We start from the raw sequence: 19,667 nt of genomic DNA, 5'->3' as shown, positions 1-19,667 counted from the left end.
ACAGAGGCCCTTGTGGGTCAAAGCCATGAAACTAGCCCAGGGATGGGAGGGAGCCCCTGGACAGTTTCAAGCAGAGGAAAGACCTGATCTCTCTCCCAGATCTCCGTTTGGTTCTGCTCATCATCTGCAGGGATGCCCTGAGCACCATCTCCCAGGCCTTATATGAGACCCCTACCAAGAGGTGACCTTTGTATTTACCCATGTGACTCTCTGCTAACACAGCTGGCCCTTGGACCCCCAGCCGGAGAGTGGCTGGGTCCAAAGTGCATCTTATCCACAGAGAGCACAGGTATTTTTTTCTTTTGAAATTTATTTTTATTTATATAAATATAAATTTATATAGGTTATACCAAGTAATTTAATTATAAAAATTACCTAAAAGTATAAAAAGTAATGTAATGATAATTATATTATAAAATTATGAAGTATAAAAAAGCAGTAATAGTATAGTGGATTGAATAGTGCCCCCCCCAAAAAAAATTCATGTCTACCTAGAACCTCAAAAGGTGACCTTACTTGGAAATAGTCTTTTCAGATGTAATTAAATTATGATGAAGTCATATTGGATTAAGAGTGGGCCTTACATACAATGACTGATGCCTTTATAAGAAGAGGAAAGGGTTCAGACACACAGAGTGACACCTAGGGAGAGGGCCATCGGAGGGAGAAGGCAGAGATCGGAGTGATGCAGATACAAGCTAAGGAATGTCAAGGGCTACAGCCGCCACCACAAGCTAGGAGAGAGGCAGAGAACAGCCTCTTCCTCAGAGCCCCCAGGAGGAGCCAACATCTTGATTTCAGGCTTCTGGCCTCCTGAACTGTGAGAGCATACATTTCTGTTGTGTTAAGCCATCCAGTTTACGGTGATTTGTTACAACAAACTAATCCACATGCTAATATAAAAAATTCAGCCACATGTGTTTTAAATCCTACTCTTGTCTGCATGGACCCAATGAGAAGGCCTGTGAACTCTTAAAGCTGTGACCACAGGCTCATCTTACAAATGTTAAGGGGCAGTTTCTTGTGTGTGCAGATGCTCTCAAGTGTAGTTTAACTTTCAGTAGGAGATCAGATCCCCAGAGTTAGGAAAACTTCCTAATACAAATTAGGCCCAAGGTCCCTGTACGTACTCTAAGGATTGCTATAGGCTCCCCAGTCCCCATGCGCAGGAACCAGGAAGAACATGTCGAGACTCCCTGAGCCAGGCTGGGGCTGAACCAATTTGAAAAATATTAGCAAAAAAACATGCATAGGAAGGGCCTTGTGTTGTGTTAGGACCTTAAAAAGGATCCCACCTCACTTCACAGAGGTAGGTGCAGTGATTTGCCCAAGATCCCACAACCAGTTAGTGGCAGAGCCAGGATCTGAATCCAGGTCAATCTGTTTCCAAAATTGTCCACCTTCATTCATATTCCCAGCAAAAAGACATATAGCCAATATTTGTCAAGAACTGTATATCAGTTTCAGTTCTAAGTGCTTCATTGGAATTACCTGAGTTAATCCTTCTAAAAAATCCCACAAAATGAGTATATTGTTCTCCATTGTACCAATGAGAAGACTGCAGCACAGAGAGAGCACGATCTAGCCTAAAGTCATGCAGTGGAGGGCCCCGGGGTGTGAATCAGGAAGTCTGAGTCTAGGGCCTCTGCTCTAAATGGTCTCCCCAGGAGCAGGAGGTAGGCAAGGACAATCATGCTCTCCAAGGTCAGATGGTCAAAATCTGCCCTTGGAATTGGAGGTTGGAGATGGATTAAAGTCACTGTGGGTCGTAGGGGCTCTTGCTAGCTGAGGGTGGATTGCTAGTTGGTGGGGAGTGGGACAGTAAGCCCAGGGGCACAGGGGCTGCCAGCAGAGGTAGAGGGGTGGTTCAGATTGTTACATACATACACTAAAAACATGTATTTGTTGAGAGAAGCCTCAAAACATTTGTTCTGACTACTTTTAGATTCTCTACCATTAGACAAAAATTAGTTGTTAACTAGAGAGGACTTTGAGAAACTAACACTTTATGTATGTATGTATGTATTTATTTATTTATTTTTAAGTAGGCTCCATACCCAGTGTGGAGCCCAATGCAGGGCTCAAATTCATGACCCTGAGATCAAGACCTGAGCTGAGATCCAGTAGGACACTCAACCGATTGAGTCACCCAGGCACCCCCTAACACCTTATTTTTGTGGTGGTTTTTAGAAAAGCATAACTTGAAAGATAAATATATGACACCAAAATTTTCTTAAGGATTCAAGTCATATTTTAGTTTAGTTTTCATAAAATAAATGTGAAATTCTAATTTTCTTTTAGTCTAAAGCTACTCGTTTTTTTCTCCATTTCTCCACAAATATTTCCTCTAGCATTGCCTCAATTCAATTTTTGCCCTTTTTTATTTTTGTGGACTTCTCATTGATCTCCTCCTTAAGCACCTGAAACACTTGGCCAATAATTTAATTTAACTGTCCAACTTCTGTTTCCTAACATCTCTGGTGAATTAATTAAGTGATTTATTCCTTTGGTGAATGCATGAGAAGTGCCTGCCCTAGAAGGTGCTACTTCTTTTGCCTTTTGTATTGGATTATATTCTGTGGTCTCCTTTGTTGGAGCTTGCATTAATCCACATCTATATCTATTGTTTCTTCCTCTTTTTTTTTTTCCTTTTTTTTTGCTGTACGGGTATATTTAACAAAAATATATTGTGTCTGGAAATCACTTTTGCCTTTCCTTTTTGTCTCTGAAGTTCCAGAAACACCTTGAATAAAATCCTTTTATAATAGCTTCCATAATACTTGCTGCTCTTCCAGATTAACTATTGGAATTTTCTAAAAGATCCCTAGTTCAAAAATTATAGCCAAGTGAAAACATGTTTTTCATGTGGGTTATAAAGGTGCCAAGATTCTGGGCCTTGAGGCAGTGAAGCCATCATCCTCTCTCACCATAAGCAGCCCAAGCATCACCCCAGCGTGGGCAGAAGTACTTCCATTATCCTGGTGGGCCTAGAAATGACAAAGGTGAGGGACACCAGAGGCATGGAAAATTCCAGAAGAAGGCCCCAGCTCTGGCTGGTACATCCAGATTGTCTTCCGAGTGGCAGCTTCCTCTCTCTGGAGTTACCTGTTGGAGTTCTCGCTGACTTCTCTTCTGCTGAAGCTGGCCCAGTCTGGAAGCCCTCTCAGACGCTTCCGTCAGGAGCTGCAGGTGCTGTTCCTTTTGCTCCACGTCTTCCAAGAGCTTCTCCATGCTGGAGGTTTTCATTAGATCCATCTGTTGCCAGTGGCGAGCCTCCTGGGTTGCTCGGTGTTGCAACTCTCTCAGCAGTTGAGCCTGTGGCAGGAAAAGGCCAGAGGAAACGAAGGCACAGAGTCTTTCCTCTCAGCAAAAGGGGAACGAGAAGTTGCCCAATGGGATAACCACCCCCTCCAGTAGGGCCCAGGGGCACGACTCTGTGGCATACTCCTGGGCTCAGGATCCTAGAGCCTGGCCATTCGGTTCCGGGCTAGCAGGCAGCAAGACTACCAGGACCTAGGCTGGCTCGGGTTTACTGTAAGCCCTGAGGCAACAGTCAGGGAGGGAACAAAAGGAACAAACAGGAAAAGCCAGGCAAGTGGTAATGCCACCCGCAACACCAGGTCAAACAGTTCGGACTTTCGGTGCCCAAATGTGATGATAATATGTATGTTACTTAGCTTATTAACCACATAAGTTTATCTACCTCAAACTACATGTTCAGTGTCCCTGAGCATTAACCACGAGATAGCAGGGAAGGGTTGGCCCGTGGAGAAGGGGTAATGTAATACACGCAATGAGTGGACAAAGGAGGTTCTAATCTTGCCTCTGTTTTGACTTCCAGAATAGCTCTGGGGAAGCCAGGTTCCAGATGGCTAAAGAAGGAAAAGAGTAGTAATAATTTGGTCCTGTTCTGAAATTTTTCTCATCAGTAGCACCATAAGCACCAGAGGGTCCATCCTCAGTTATAATACTAATACTAATACTGTTTGTATGGCGATGTTACAGTTTGCATAATTATACACCATTGTTTACCTGGTGCACAATAACGGAGGATGTAGGGTCTAGAAGGAACAAATTATATGTTAGGTTTTAAATACGCCCAGCTTTCCCAGGCTCTTACTTATACTTGGCTCTTCTCTCTCTACACCTAGGGTCTTTCTGCTTCCTTCATGCTCAGAGAGTTGGCACAGTTATCAAGGGCTTAAACGTGGAAACACCTCTCTTTTGGTGCCGGCCCCTACTGAGCAGCAGTAACTTCTGAAATGAAGACTTAGTATGGGTCATCCGGAAAGGACACAAGACTCGCTTTGGGGAATAATGCTGATGGCTGGGCCACACTCCACGTGCACAAGGTTGCTGTCAATGGAAAGTGTGCTTGGAGATGGAAGGACTGTGTCAAGGGCTGAGACCTCCACCCCAAGATGCCCTCTGGGTAATAAGATCCTCAGAGAAACACACACATACACACTACACCGAAGAATGGTCTTCTGTATGGGTAGTACTTGCCCGTCTTAGCCAAATGCGAACAAAACCCAAAGCCTTTTGGCCACTCTCCTTGGTTGCTGGGCTAGAGAGGAGGGAGAAGGGAAGCTGAGGTCTGGGCAGTGGTTCTCTGGCCGCGCCCTGTGCTCGGCCACACACTGCGGAGCCCTGATGACTGCTCTGGGCAGCGATGGTGCTGCTTCCACTACCACATGCAGCTTCGCAGAGCGAGGTCAGAGAGGGGGAGGCAGAGGGCTCCTGGGGCTCAGATACCTGGTTCTCCTGCTGCTCGTGCATCCTGGTGTTGTCGGCCTGAGCCCTGGCCAGGGCCTGCCTTAGAGCCAGTAACTGTTGACGAAATAAAACCACTTCTTGTTCTGCCATTAGCTGGACGCTCAGGCACTCTTTTTTACTTTGCAGAGCTTCCTGTGAATGCCCCAAACACAGTGAGATGGGAAATAAGTTTTCTTTCCATAGTTTTAGTTTACAAGAGTCTCTAGACCACTTCAGTTATCCATCGTTTTTTAAAGCTTCCGGTAGCAAGGAGCTCCCCCTGGTCACTTCCTCTGTGTCTTTGCTTAAGTACAGTGTGACAGATCAGAGTAAACAAAGACTTTCAGAAACGCTAAGTGAAAATGTCCAAACCACTAGTATTTTGTGCTTTGGTTTCAATTCGCCTTGAGGGAGATTTTCGATTTGTTACTTCCTTTTCCTCGGATAATCATGTTTGGAACTCAAAGATTTGCAGTATATTTTGATGAAGCCGCTTCAAGCCCTTGGTAAAGTCTCCCCCTCCATCTTTCCCCTTCCCTCGTGCTAAATTCTCTGATCTGTTCTCCCATTTGCTTCTTTGCCATTTACTTCTGGCTCTTTCCTGTTTCTCTGGAGGCTCTGACACATTGCCACTTCCCAGGAAAACTCCCCAACGGTCAGATCCTTTAAGCGTGTTGGTCTTGCCATGGGCCACCAGGCCACCCGGGCAGCGAGGCCGCCAAGGAAGCCAGGCGCCACCCACCTCGCCGCTCCCTGCTGGGCGGGGCCTCCCTCCCCTGGCGCTCACCTTCTCTGCCCTGTTCAGCTGGCCCTGCAAGCGAGCCTGCTGCACAGCCAGCCTCCAGTGGCCCAGGCTCCTCACTTTGCACACCAGTGCAGCCAGGCTGCTGCTCTCCTGCTCCAAGGCCTGCAGCTGCTCCTGCTGAGAGAGGCTCACTTTCAGAAAAGCCTGCCCCCAACACTTTTCCCCCGGAGGGAATGGCACAAATCCTAACATCAGAACCATGCCTTCCAGAGGATGACACAATTGTGCAGGGAGCCCCAGTGCCCCTTTTAAATGCCTGATGCAATGCTTTCTCGGGGAAACCACAGACTGGAATGCATACAGAGTGAGCTAGGGGTCAGATGCTGGGATGAAATGCTGGTATCTCATTGCTAAATGAAATCACGTACTTTGGCTGGGTTTTCTTTCATTCCTTCATCAGGTCTGGCAGAACCCCATTTTGTCTTTAGGCCCTTCAAATTGTCGATCCCTTCTGTTCTTACTTCACCGATGAGCTCACACACTTTCTGGGTCAAATTAATCTGATTCTCATCCAGCTTTTCCTGCAAATTGCAGACTCAAGTTCAAGAAGGGCAGGGAAGGAAGAGTCACTTTGCCTTCTAAAACACAACTTTCAGAAATGATTTCATGTGAAAAAACCATCCACCTAATTATTCCCTCAGGTATTATCTGGAAGTCTCACTAGCAGCCCCTTGAGCATTGTCTTCAATCCCCAGGGCTTCATTATGTGGACCCTACACATCTTAGAGCCCAGGCTGTCAGCTGCCAAGGTAAGGTGAGTGGATAGAAAAGTGGAAGGTCACAGGTAGAAAACTGAACCACTCCTCTTCTCCCAAAAGGTTGCTTGAGAATTTGAACCTAGGGATTTTTGCTATCAGGTTGACTCAGCAGAATCCGACCAGATAGAACACTATAGATGAGCCACTAATGAGGAACTATATTAAAAATAGATAAAGTAGAGGAAGGAATCAGGCTGGCTACCTTCCCATTTAAGTTCCAGCAGAAATCTCATTATGAAACAGCCTGTTCTGAACGGTTTATGGATAATGGCTTGTGGTGGAAGGGCTTGATCATCGCTAAGTATAACTACAGACCCTGCATCCTTGGGTGAGGGGGGAGAGTTGGGTGTCCTCTCATCTCTGAACCACTTCCCTGGAGAGGAAAGCAGGAGGGTATTGCCCAGCCTGGCAGCCACGGCAGGATGTTTGGCTGCCGGCCACATGGCAAAATCTTTACCACCCACCTGGGACCCCAGGGTAGAACAGGGATTCTCCACTTTGTGGGGGCCTGTGGAACTGGTTTAGCCTGGGAGAAGTAGAGAATCCACTTTCTGTCTAGGAATCAGGCATAAGTTAAAAAAAAACCAAAACTTAAAATTTTCAACAATTTCATACCCGAAAGATGACTGGGCAAATCCCAGACTTCACTGGCTGTTCATCCCTCTCCTGCAGTACCAGGCCCAGTGCATTTTGGTTTTGACCCTACAATATTTGTAAGCACTTGTATTTTGTGGATCCTTCATAAGTAGGAAGGAATCTCCAATCCTCTCTGACATCCACCAAGGCAGAGCACTGGTGGAAGCTCCTCTCTATGGAACAGCTTCAGGGACCGGCTGGAATGCCCGAGGAGAGACAATGAAGTATGGACTCATTGGGGGGCTGGCTCTGGGAGCCGTCCAATAGCAAGAGAGGGGGCAGGTTCGTCCTGAAGTTCACATCTGTGGGGCAGCTGGACCAGGCTCTGTGATGGCCCATTTTAGGGCCTCTGTCTTACAGCTGCTCAGACATCATAAGAAAGCGACAGGCTTTCCAACCGCCCCCCCATCCTGTGCCGTGGGCACATGGGCACCCCATCTCTCCTCTTCCAGATGGACATCCTTCCCTGACAGGCCAGCAGCTCCCAGACACTGGATGGGAGAGATAGGCTGACAGGCATTTGACGGGTTGAAAACTTCTCTGAAAGCGAATTCAAATTCTGAATCTGCCCAGTGAGTTTTCAGGAGGAGCCTGTTGCTACCGACACTGGGGTCTGGCCTGGCTCAGGGCACTGCACTCTCCTGTTTGGATGGTGGCACTCAATAGACAAAACCGTGATATCAGCTATTGGGGGTTCAGAGGAGACACCCCCCACCCTGCCTTAACAGCAATCAGACGGCAGCAACGGCAGCAGCAGCAGAGCGAGGAAAACGGCAGCCATCTAAATTGTCTAAAACTCAGCGTCTCTCATGGCAAAATAATGACAACCCATTGCTGACCCCTCCCTGCCGCGAACGCTGAGTGCTGGAGAATTCGTGGGCCCTGTGGGCTCTTGTTACCACACACACTCTGCCGTCGATCGCCGTGTGCGCAGAGGCTGTGGAGGTCACTGAGCCTCGGCTCCCATGGGACTGCCCAGATGTCCGACACAGGTCACTTACTTTTATGTGCACACACGTCGCAAACAAAGCTCGGACTAAGTCTTCATATTCTTCCTGGACTTCTTTTCTAATCTGCTTGTTGAGATTCAGATTCTCCTGTTCCAAATCTGTGAGTCGAGCTCTTAGAGCAGTGATTTCCATGATCATAGTATGACTGAGCTCTGCAACCTAATGGCAGAAATACTGTTTTAATGGAAGATAACTCAAGCAATCCAAACTGCCACTACAGAATAGTTCTTTGTATATCAGTGTCGGATTTGCTCTTCTACCTTGAATCTAATGAAAGAGGCGAACATCCTGTTATACAAATATGGGTGGAAGAATCTAAGGTTGGCTTAAGGGTCTCGGAACAGTGCCAGACACATAGTAGGTGTCCAATGAATGGTTGCTGAATGAATGACCCCAGAAGAGACACACTTAGGTACTTTTTAATTGGATAAAATACTTCAACTGTCTTCGTCTCCATTTCCAAATGGGCCTTCTTTGACACCTCAACCTAAATCCCTTTTCTTTGGAATTCACTTAAGCTGGCCTCAAAAGAAAACAAACGAAGCCCCCAACCCCAAACCCAAAACTAACAACAATAAAGAAAAATCAAAGCAATAAAAAAATAACAAAAACCACCAAAAAACTAAGAATAAGAAAGCCCTTATTGCTTAAAAAGTGAAAGCACACTCCTTAGGTGTTTATGCAGTAGATCTTCATTGATGAGACTTCTGTAGGCCACTCTTGACAGGGGCACAAGAAAATGACACTAGGAAGTCCCCTGTCTGGCTACTGCTGAGAATGTGGATTTGTGAGCTGGAAAAGAGAAGCTTTTTGGTAAGAACAGACCTACCTGACCAGCGTTGTCTTCAAGTGGATCTGAACTTCTTCGGATAATATCTAATTCCTGAAGAGGAGAAAACAATGCACAACCAAACTCAAACATTTATTCTTCCAACCACGGCTCATTTCGGCACAACATGTTCCATACACCTTGTATTTGTGTTAATGGAGCTTCATTTTCAGATCCTTGGGCTCCATCTGGAGCCCAAATGCGTTTGCTGCCCCACTGGGCTTTAGGATGCCTAACATGAGATCAGAAGATAGCATTAACTTCCGGGTATCCACACTGATGCCAAAGACTTGGCTACAGGGATAAGCCAAACTGGGGGTGAAGCCGAGACTCATTTGATATTTGAATGCTTCATTTGATTTTTTTCTCAGACTTGTGTACTTTTCTTAGGTAAAAAGTAATATAACACTGAATCTCTAATGTAATCCACTTAAAACGGTGTGCAATCTAGGACAGGAGAAGTGACTCTTGGATCCCACCAGGGGAACCTCATTTTAAGGAAGTCTCATCAGTGAGACCCATGATGTACATCCTGAAGACAGAGTTTACTTAAGGATCCTGGCTTCTCTGCTAGACCAGGAACAGCACAGGCACTTTGTGTTTGCTGAGGTGAGAAGGTAAGCTATGTATCTTCCCTGAGGGGCAGCTCCTTTGTCACTAATGTTTTATATTCCCCACTAGACACCTCCAAAGCACACAACCCAGTGTTGCTGGGCCATCACCCTTGCAGCTGAGAAGACCAGAGCCCAAGAAAATGAACCAGTAAGAGGAGACATTTGGGGAGTAGCTTTCACCCTCCGTTCTTACGTGAGACCACCTCCCCCACCCTCTGTTCTAGTCTCCTCTTTGAAGTGAGTCCTGGGCCTCCCTACCCATACCTTCCCCATCACACTTCTTGTCTCTCTGGGAACATACCTGCTCTTTCTGACAGAGCTTCTGCCTAGCATGCTCCAACACATGCTCATAACACATGGAGTAGCTCTCGAAGTTGCTGCGTTCTCTCGCCATCACATCACAACCCAAGGAAAGGAGGCAGGCCTCAAGGTGGTCTTTCCTGAATGTGATCTGAAAAGGAAGGGGCATTATTCACAGCAGCTCCAGCAGGACGGCCTCACGTGCCAGGGCACATGTTGCCTTAGCTCCCAGACCCTTGTCCATTTCTCTGCCACAGAGAAACATGGGCTCTGGCCTTGTGAGTCTCTCCTTCAGGTCCGCTCTTAGTATTCGCAGGGCAGGGACAAGAGTTCAAATAGAGGCCTACATGCCACATACCTAAGTATGCTAGATATTTAAGGGCTATAAGTCAAACTAATAAACTATTAATTCTCCTACTTTGAAAAAAGATCTTCAAAATAACTTGGAAGGGCAGGTTTGACTTTATCATTCTTGGATTACTCTGGGTCTATGCTGAAATGTGGTGACCTGGAGAGAGCTGGTTCACCAACTTACAGTTTACAGTATGACCCCCTTCTTTTCCCACCTCTGGCCCCACATCACACTGTGGAGGGCTCTCACGTGCACGCAAATAGACACTCCGGCTTTCTACATCCCTACACAGCTGCTCTGGACCACCCCTCAGGCTGGGGTATGCACACTGTCAGTAAGGCCCACTCTCCCTCTGGGGAGCAGGATCGGGAGAATTTCCAGGGAGAATTCCAGGATACCAGGCTCCTGAAGTGTGGTCTAGAAGGAAGGCCAGAGATCTGGGTGGGCATGTCCCCTTGGCTGTGGGTATTTCTCACCCTGTGAGGGACAGTGGGGCTGGAGATGAGCCAGAGGAGCCCTCTGAAGAAAGCATCCGGCAGGGGCCCCTCTTGCTCTGGTTGAAGACATACTGCTACTCTTTTGGCAGTCTCACTCCTTCCCTTTCTCTAAGAGATCGGGCTCCCTTTTGAAGAGGTAGCCATTAAGGAACAGAGGAAAAGTCCATCCCTCCAAGGCAAGCTAAGATTTTGGCTCTGGAGAGAAATGGGAGCCAATGTATAGAAGATAGGACAGATCTATCTGCTTAGGGCCTGCAAGTCCAGGTGAGTGCTCACGTGTGTCTCTATGTGTCCATATCAGTGAGTGCATCTGTGTACATTTGTGGATGTTTGTGTGTCTGTATCCATTAGTGTATATGTATATGTATGTCTATGTCTCTGTGGATGTCTCTGTGACTGTCTGTATAGGTCTCTGTGTCTATGTGTGTCCCTGTGTGTGTATCAGTAAGTGTGTCTGTGTGTGTACCTGGGTGTCTTAGGGGGCCTACTCCAAGACCCAGCCTGCATGCATACATGAGCTTTATCTGTGATACTTCCAGGGTCAGGAGGGCTCCAGGCTAACTGGCAGTGTGCTACAGAAGTTTCTGGCCTGGGGTGGGTCCTGTGTCTCTGACTTGCTTGTCCCTGTGAGGCCCAGTATACCTCCGTGCCCCCACTGACCTCCAGAGAAAGCCCAGCCAGGCTTTACCAAGGTGAGTTACTGAGACAAACTAGCAGAGATGGCAAACAGTGATAGAACTCAGTCCCGATGGAGTGAGGGAAGTGGGTCGCTCACCACTGCTGATGGCAAGGGAAATCAGGGTGACGTTTTGGAAGGCAGACTAGCTATATCTGTGAAAAGATTTTAAAATGTTTGTGCCCTTTGGCCCAGTCATTCCTCTTCCAGAACTTCATCTTTAGGGGATAATAAAAGTGACACACAAAAATATACATAAGCAGATGTTCTTTATAGTAGCCTTTCCAACAAAAAGAGAAATGGAAATGATCAAAAGTGCCTAATAAAGGGAAACAGGTTGACTCTTTCTCACCTCTCTGTACAAATGAAATACTAGACAGCCACCAAAAATTCTGCTGTGGACATAAATGTTTATTGACAAGGAAACGTGTTGATAACATGTACTCAAGTGAAAATAAGTACACTATAATAAAAGCGCATATAGAGTGATCTAATTTCGTTTTAAAAAGTTAACGAATAAAAAAATGATAAATAAAGTTTGGAAGGAAATATGCCAACATAATAAGAGTAGTTGTCAGTGAGGGTAAGCTAATGAGTGTATTTTCTAATATAATCATAATATGTATACACAATTAAGATAATTATATATGAAAATGTACATGTAAATAAAATGTATACCCTAATGAAAAGATAGTAAAGCTTTTGTAAAGATCATCAGCCACAGCAGCTTGGGTGCATTGAAGAGATGCAGAATGGAGACCGTAGATGAAACCCTCTGCTCATGGGGGATTTCATGAATGGGAGCCAGGCAGTCAGGGCAGGGTACTCAGCCTCCCTCCCGCATCTAGGACCTCCTCAAGGGGCCCCTTCAGGGGGGTGGGAGTGAGGGCAATCCACCCTGCTCTGGAAAGTGAGCAGTAGGACAGCCAGATTTAGCTTCTGACATCAAGGCAAGCGGAACCAAGATTCCATCCCCTGGCCCTTGACTTCTTAATGGTGACAGGGTTGAGGCTACATAAATTTAGTAATGACAAAGGAAACACTTCCCAGACTGAATATGATGAAAGCCTGAAACATTGAGGAGTTGTGAGACCATATTCAAGGCCATCGGGGTGTGGCTGGTGACCCTGTCCAGGTGGGCTGGGCCCAGTGCTTGGAATCGGCCACAGGGACTCACCCCTCACTGTCCTGGACGGCAGTCTCTGGACCTGAGCGTACCCATAAGGCCTCCAGCAACTTTTTGGCAGGACCAACACTTCTCAAACTAATATCACCATAGCCATCATAGCAGATAGCCAACAAACAGAAATGCAGATTTGAACATCAGTGGCCTTCTACCATCCCCTCTTAGCCAGTGTAATGCACCTCTGGGTGAGTCTGTGTTACACCAGAGGTGTAGGAATGGCCAGGACCCCCTTGAGCATCTCCAGAGGCCAGAGAAATTGTATTTTGTTACTGTGTTTCTTAAAAGCTCTTCTGCAACCTACCCTTGCCTTCCTAGGTCACTAAATGTCGGCTCTGTCTCAAAGTGCAGCATGAAGTAGGTTCATCTTCCAACTTCCCCTTCAGGGCAGGTCCTTGGGTTCCATAAAACCACAGAGTGAAGACCATGCCCTCCCATGGGCTGATTCCTTCACCAACAGTTAAACCTGAACTGTGATGAATGGCACTGGCTGGAAAATCACCAGATTCTTCTGGAGAGCCAGACTGGGGTGAAGCCTGGCAGGTGCCAGGCCTTGTTATGGCAAAAGTCTGGCTTTGCTGGGAGCAAATTGCTCTTCTGTGGTTTGTTTCATCTTGGAGCCCCTCATAATTGGTCTAATATCAGGCATGCACAAGGTGTTTTGATGATGTTTCTAAAACCCACTTCTGCTGACAAAATGCTTCAGTGACTTCCCACTGACTCTGGGATGAAATCCTGACTCCTAAGGATTGCCTACAAGGCTGTTCAGCAACCGGTCCTGTCCACCTTTTCAATGTCCTCCTCTGAACTCTGCTATACTCCCTTCTTAAATTTCTCTACCTTCCTTCCCCAGCCCCTCTTCATCTGGCTAACTCCCATTTGTGCTTTAAGACTTGGCCCAGACAACACCTCCTCCAGGAAGTCTTCCCTGACTATTTCTTCCCTACCCCCTAGGTGGGTTGTATCTCCTGTGTATGCCTCTCTCAAAGCATTTAATGTAAAGTACCTTTTCCTGACACTTGTGGGTCACCTGATTCCATAAGCTCTTTGAGGGCAAGAACTGTACCTTTTGCCTTTAATCTAATAAAGTGCCTAGAAAAAAAAAAATAGGAGATCTATTGATCTGGCTAAATGAATGAATGACTTTTGGCATATGAATGGAAATGGTTCTGGAATCCGCACAATAGACTATTATAGTTCTGATTCGCAATAAAGGTCAGTCTCTAACTTTAGGTCAGTGTGTTTGGTATAAAATTTGGGCAAGATGTTAGAACTGATTGTGAAAGGCTGGTTTTTTTAGAATTTGGAGAAGGAAGAAAAGATCACTAGAGGCCAATATGGATTCAAGAAAAATCAGGTCAGATGAACCTTTTCCTCAGGAAATAGAGTGCATGCGGTGTACCTGGATTTCAGCAGGGTATCTGGAAAGGTTCCTCATGATGTCCTTGTGGACCAATGGAGAACATAGACTGGGCAAGAGTACAACGGATGGGCGGCTGGCCACAGAAAGACTGTGCCCAGAGAGTGGGGTCAGCCTGAAGGAGACCCTAGGGGGGTAGCACAGGGCTTGGGGCCTGTCCTGGCATACATTGTCAGTAATAAATTGAATGAGGAGACCGAGGGCAGGCTGACATGAACCTGGGAGGGAGAGATAGTGTGCTGGATGATAAAAATCCAGATTTTTAGGGATTTCAAGAAGTTCAGAGTGGACTAAATTGAGTAAGAAAAAGGCTAATAATATGGCAGCAGCAGGATGCCTGGGCTTCAGGTGACTGTTAGCCTCATGAGTCATCCGTGAAGCAGCTGCCAATACCCAGCACACTCATGGGCATTAATCAAAGCAGATCACACAGACAAGTACACTTTCCACTGGTCAGACGATCTTGCATTTAGACGGGACTGATCAGGATGGGAGGGCTGCTCATATAAGGTGATTGAAGGACATGAAAGAGGTTTAGTCTGAAGAAGAGAAGGCTGGGCTCGGGTCCTCTGCACAGAGGTGCCCAGGTGAGGGAGGAGCCCAGCGCCTGCTCCCTTTGCCAGTTCATGTGCCCTGGCTTGGGCCGCACCCGTCTGGAGGAAGGTGTAACAATTTGTAACCCACCACCCAGAGGGGCACTCGTTTGGGTTTGTCCCATCAGAGCAGGCCCTTCGTTGTAATTTTACCGAGGCTTCACACATGCTAGCAATGGTGCTTAATTGAGTTTCTCGGACTGACCTGCCTTTGGATACCTAAAGTCTTGTTGTAAGGGGTCAGAACCATGACCTGTGATGTCCCAGGGACAGAACTAGGATCCATGATGGAGATGGTGGGGAGGCCAAAGCCAACTCAGTAAGAGCTGCTTAAAACAAGAGCTACCAGGAATGGCTGGGGAGGGCAGGTGGCCTTGCAAGAGAGTGAGTTCCCTGTCATTGCAGATGATCCAGAAGAGGCTAGAGGTCCACCAGGCATAGAGTTTGGAGGGATCTAACGTCCTGGTGTCCTCTGATTCCAAGACACTGGCAGGCAGTCAACAACCTCTTCAGTGTACCTTGGGTTTCAGTTATACCTAATACGGGTTTGCCCTAATATCCACATTTCTTTCCTAGACAATCCCATCTTCAATGTTGGAGTAAAGCATATACATAGGGGTTGAGCATATCTTGAGCCACAGACTTTTTGTTTGTTTTTATTATGGTAAAATATACATCACATAACATTTGCCATTGAAAACTTTTTTTTTTTTTTAAGTAATCTCCACACTCAAGGTGGGGCTCAAATTCTTGACTCCGAGATTCAGAGTCACATGCTCTACCAACTGAGTCAGCCAGGCGCCACCATTTAGACAATTTTTAAGTGTAAACTTCAGTGGTATTAAGTACATTCACACTGTTGTGCAATCTCTAGGACTCTTTGCATCTTGCACAACTGAGACACTTGTTCCTACTAAACACCAACTCCCCATCCCCCTCCCCCCAGCTCCTAACAACCTCCATTCTACTTTCTGTCTCTATGAATTTGACTATTGTGGGTACTTCACAGAAGCGGAATCATGTAGCATTTATGCTTTTGTGACTGGCCTTTTTCACTGAGCATAAGGTCTTTAAACTTCATCCATGATGAAGCACATGTCAGAATTTCTTTCCTTTTTTTAAGGAGAGCCACCAAATTTTTTGCTTCAAACATATTTCTAAGCATGCCCTACCCTAATCACTCTGGTGAGAACCTCTGAGCTGCAGGGACCAAAAGGAACCACTTCACCTCCTCATCAGAATACACAGGACCACATTTGGGTGTAATTGAAAGCTTAAATGAAATATGTGTAAATCATCAAGCTCTGAGGAAAAAGTGTCCCCAGAAAGCTAGTGAATTCTCTACCTCGTAATTAGAAACTGAAGTGTTTATTATAAAATTATGGGGAATATTTGAAGAGCTTAAAAAAATAAAAGTTTGACGGAAATATTGTTTTAAAAAATTAAGCATATTTTGTTAAATTGGGTTTAAAAAAAAATGGTTGAATTTCAAAGGCAACTGGATTCATATCTACCTAATGTACTTATGCTTCATTTGTTAATGATCCTGAAAGCTCTGCTATGGCCATAGAGCCACATACACTCTCTCTCTCTCTTTTTTTAAAGATTTTATTTATTTATTTGACAGAGAGAGAGACATAGCAAGAAAGGGAACACAAGCATGGGGGAGTGGGAGAGGGAGAAGCAGGCTTCCCGCCAAGCAGGGAGCCCGATGTGGGGTTCGATCCCAGGACCCTGGGATCATGACCTGAGCCGAAGGCAGATGCTTAACAACTGAGCCACCCAGGTGCCGTGCCACATACACTCTCTTATTCTGCCTTTTCAGCACTGTCTAGAAATAGTCAAGTTGAAAACTCCAAGGACTGTGTATATGTGTATTGTATGTATTAAATACATATTATTGTTATTATATATATATTATATACAGTTATGGATTCAAATATATATATAAACACAAAATATTGTTGATACTGATTTCCTTTGTGGGGAGAGAACTGGGGATGGTACAGTGAAGGAGGGGTGGAAATGTTACCTTTCTGATATATACATATTTTTTGTATTATATATTTAAAAAATGTTTTCTAGGTAGTGGAATTATAGGCTATTTTAGTTTCTCTCTTCTAAATTTTCTATATTAAAAAACTAACACAGGGCGTGCCTGGGAGGTGTAGTCAGTTAATCATCCAACTCTTGATTTCTGCTCAGGTCGTGATCTCAGGGTCGTGAAACAGAGCCCCATGTTGGGCTCTGCGCTGGGCATGGAGTCTGCTTGGGATTCTCTCTCTCCCTCTCCACCTCTCTTCCACCCCTCACTGGCATGCGTGCGTATGCACACGTGCACTCTCTCTTTCTCTCTCAAAAAAATTTTTAAAAAATAATAAAATAGGGGGTGCCTGGGTGGCTCAGTCAGTTAGGCGTCTGCCTTCGGCTCAGGTCATGATCCCAGGGTCCTGGGATCGAGCCCTGCGTTGGGCTCCCTGCTCAGCGGAGAGCCTGTTTCTCCCTCTCCTTCTGCCTCCTGCTCTGCCTACGTGTGCTCTCTCTCTCTCTGTCAGATAAATAAATAAAACTCTTTAAAAATAATAATAAAATAAAAAATCAACACAGGAAATGTTGCTAAAAACAACTTATTCATCAACAAACTCCAAGGTTACTTTAAAAAACTGGCCAAATCTGAAATTAGCCAACATGCATATTCTAATTTCTCTCCCATAATTTATTAGAAATCAATCTTTTTCCAAAATTAAAATGATAACAAGTGCTTACTACTTTGAGTTAAGCCTCAGAATTCATATCTTTATTCTAAGGGAGTAAGGGAAGCATTAGGAAATGCGTTAAAGGGAAAGTCTTCCTTGTTTGGGTTTCTGTTACAAAAAAACACACTCTAAAATGACTAACTTTCAATACATACCTCTAGTCCACCATCCTGGTAATTTTCCATTAATCTCTGTTTAAAATTTTCAACTATCTGTGGTCTGCTAACAGAAAAGTTTTCTTTCATGACATGGTGCTTCCAAAGGTCTAGGGGGAGAAACACACCAATGCTAGTGTCATGAAACATTAAACAACAATTAATGGCTACTCTCTGAGACATAACACTGGACACAAGAAACTGGTATTTCCAAATACACAAAAACTAATGGGTGAGGCAGGGGCAGGGGAGGAGTTGGTTGAGGTCACAGAATCCTCCAGAACATAGGAATAAGGAAGATCTCTAACAAGATTCCTAATGAAAAGATTTGGAAAAGTACCTCTGAAGCCCAGTGAACAATATTCTGTTATCATAACTAAAAATCCTGAATCAAATGTTATTGTTGATCCAACATATCTATTTTCATTAAGTCCCTACATATATCTGAACAATTATTTTGGCCTAACACAACTAACAGAAATAAATGAAGAGCGGGGCGCCTGGGTGGCTCAGTCATTAAGCATCTGCCTTCAGCTCAGGTCATGATCCCAGGTCCTGGGATCAAGCCCCTCATTGGGCTTCCTGCTCAGTGGGAAGCCTGCTTCTCCCTCTCCCACTCCCCCTGCTTGAACACTCCCCTCTCTCGCTGTCTCTCTCTCTCTCAAATAAATAAATAAAATCTTAAAAAAGAAAGAAAGAAATGAAGAGCTATTATATTTATAGTCATAGACTAGAAATGTTGAGAGCTGACAGACTATGGATTGAAGTAGCAACAGGCTGACATATGAGATGAGGCATATACACAGTTATTCAGAGTAACATTGTTTAGGACAGCAGCAGCTTGGAAGCAACACATAAACTGTGGTATATCCTTCCAATGGAATAGTATGCAGCTATAAAAAAGAACCTTCTCCATGTATTGATATGGAAAGAACCAGAGTTTATTATGTGAAAAACGCCAGGTGAGGAACAGTGAATATAAAGATATTCTCATCTTTCATAAGAAAGATGTGATAAATATAATAAAGGAGGAGCTATCCCTCAAGCCTATTCAAGATTATCACTCCAGAAATATAGCATTCTCCAGTATCACTTCTCCCCTCTTTCCTCGGTCTTTCACAATATCACACATTATTTCTCCCACTTCATAAAAATCCGTCTCTTAACCCCACTTCCCCTGTCAGCTATTGCTTCATTCCTTTGCTCCCCCCCCCTTTTTTTTTTGCAAAACTCTCAGAAAGAAAGGCCTATCTTTACTGTCTGTGACTTCTCTCAAAATCCTTCTTAAGCCTACTGACCTGCTTTTTCCCCCACAGCTTCCCTGAAACTGATTTTGTATTAAGTACCAGTGACCTCAACATGACTAAAAACATTCATTTTACTCGACTACCAGAAGCATGTCACATAATTTGTCACATTCCTCCTGCTGAGAAACTTTCATCACTAGACATTGGGATACCACTCTGTCTTAGTTTTCTTCTTGCTGTTTGTTCCTTCTAGGTCCCTTTTGCTGGTTCTCCTTTTCCTCTCCCCACCTCCAGCTCTTAACATTAAGTGTCCTCAGACTCAGCCCTTGGTTCACCTCCTTTTTTTCTATCTACATTCACTCCCTTGGCTATCTCATTTAGTCTCATGGCTAAACATCATCCATATGCTCACAACCTTCAAATTTAGATCCAATAGTCACCTGGCATCTCTTCTTGGATGTCTAAAAGGCATTTTAAATGTCATTTGGGCATAAATAAATTCTTGATCTTCCCTCCCTAACTTGCCATCTCAGCTGATGGCAATTCTATTTTCCCAGTTTCTCGGGTCAAAAATCTTGGAGTTATCATGGACTCTTCTCTTTCTCTCACACCCAATACACAATCCATTAGTGGTTACTTCAATAATATGCCTTGAATCTGACCATGTAATACTTCCACTGCTCCCAACCTTGTTTGAGCCACCATCTCCCCATGCTCAGATTATTACAGTAGCCTCCAAAGTAGCCTCTCCCTTCTTCCACCCTTTTTCCTTTACAGTCCATTCTCAAACAGCAGCCAGAGAGATTCCATTAAAATATGTCAGATCAGGAGCACCTGGGTGGCTCAATTGGTTAAGCATAGGACTCTTAATTTTGGCTCAGGTCATGATCTCAGGGTTGTGAGATCTAGCCCCGAGTTGGGCTCCATGGTCAGCAGGGAGTCTGCTTGAGATTCTCTCTCCCCCCTTCCCTCTGCCCCTCTCCCCCTCAAATGAATAAATACATCTTTTAGAATAAAAATAAAATAAAATAAAATAAAATAAAATAAAATAAAATAAAATAAAATAAAATAAAATAAAATA

The 19,667-nt window shown here is 45.0% G+C and overlaps 1 protein-coding gene across 1 annotated transcript in view; it reads right to left on the bottom strand.

The window, feature by feature from the left end:
• Nucleotides 1–19,667, bottom strand: part of LOC118001347 — a 138,817-nt gene that overhangs the window by 3,588 nt on the left and 115,562 nt on the right. Inside the window, exons 33-40 of the mRNA XM_034991442.1 lie at nucleotides 17,340–17,449; nucleotides 9,709–9,858; nucleotides 8,794–8,847; nucleotides 7,854–8,123; nucleotides 5,929–6,081; nucleotides 5,543–5,677; nucleotides 4,756–4,908; nucleotides 3,106–3,315 (exon numbers count right to left, since the gene is read on the bottom strand). Of these exons, the coding sequence (XP_034847333.1) occupies nucleotides 3,106–3,315; nucleotides 4,756–4,908; nucleotides 5,543–5,677; nucleotides 5,929–6,081; nucleotides 7,854–8,123; nucleotides 8,794–8,847; nucleotides 9,709–9,858; nucleotides 17,340–17,449 (1,235 nt within the window). The remainder of the gene's footprint in view (nucleotides 1–3,105; nucleotides 3,316–4,755; nucleotides 4,909–5,542; nucleotides 5,678–5,928; nucleotides 6,082–7,853; nucleotides 8,124–8,793; nucleotides 8,848–9,708; nucleotides 9,859–17,339; nucleotides 17,450–19,667) is intronic.

This window comes from Mirounga leonina, unplaced genomic scaffold, assembly GCF_011800145.1.
Source record: "Mirounga leonina isolate KUSES-001 unplaced genomic scaffold, KU_Mleo_1.0 Mir_53, whole genome shotgun sequence".
In the NCBI taxonomy this organism is placed as follows: Eukaryota; Metazoa; Chordata; class Mammalia; order Carnivora; family Phocidae; genus Mirounga; species Mirounga leonina.
Note: the sequence above shows the minus strand (reverse complement) of the source record. Positions and strands in the feature narration are given on the sequence as shown.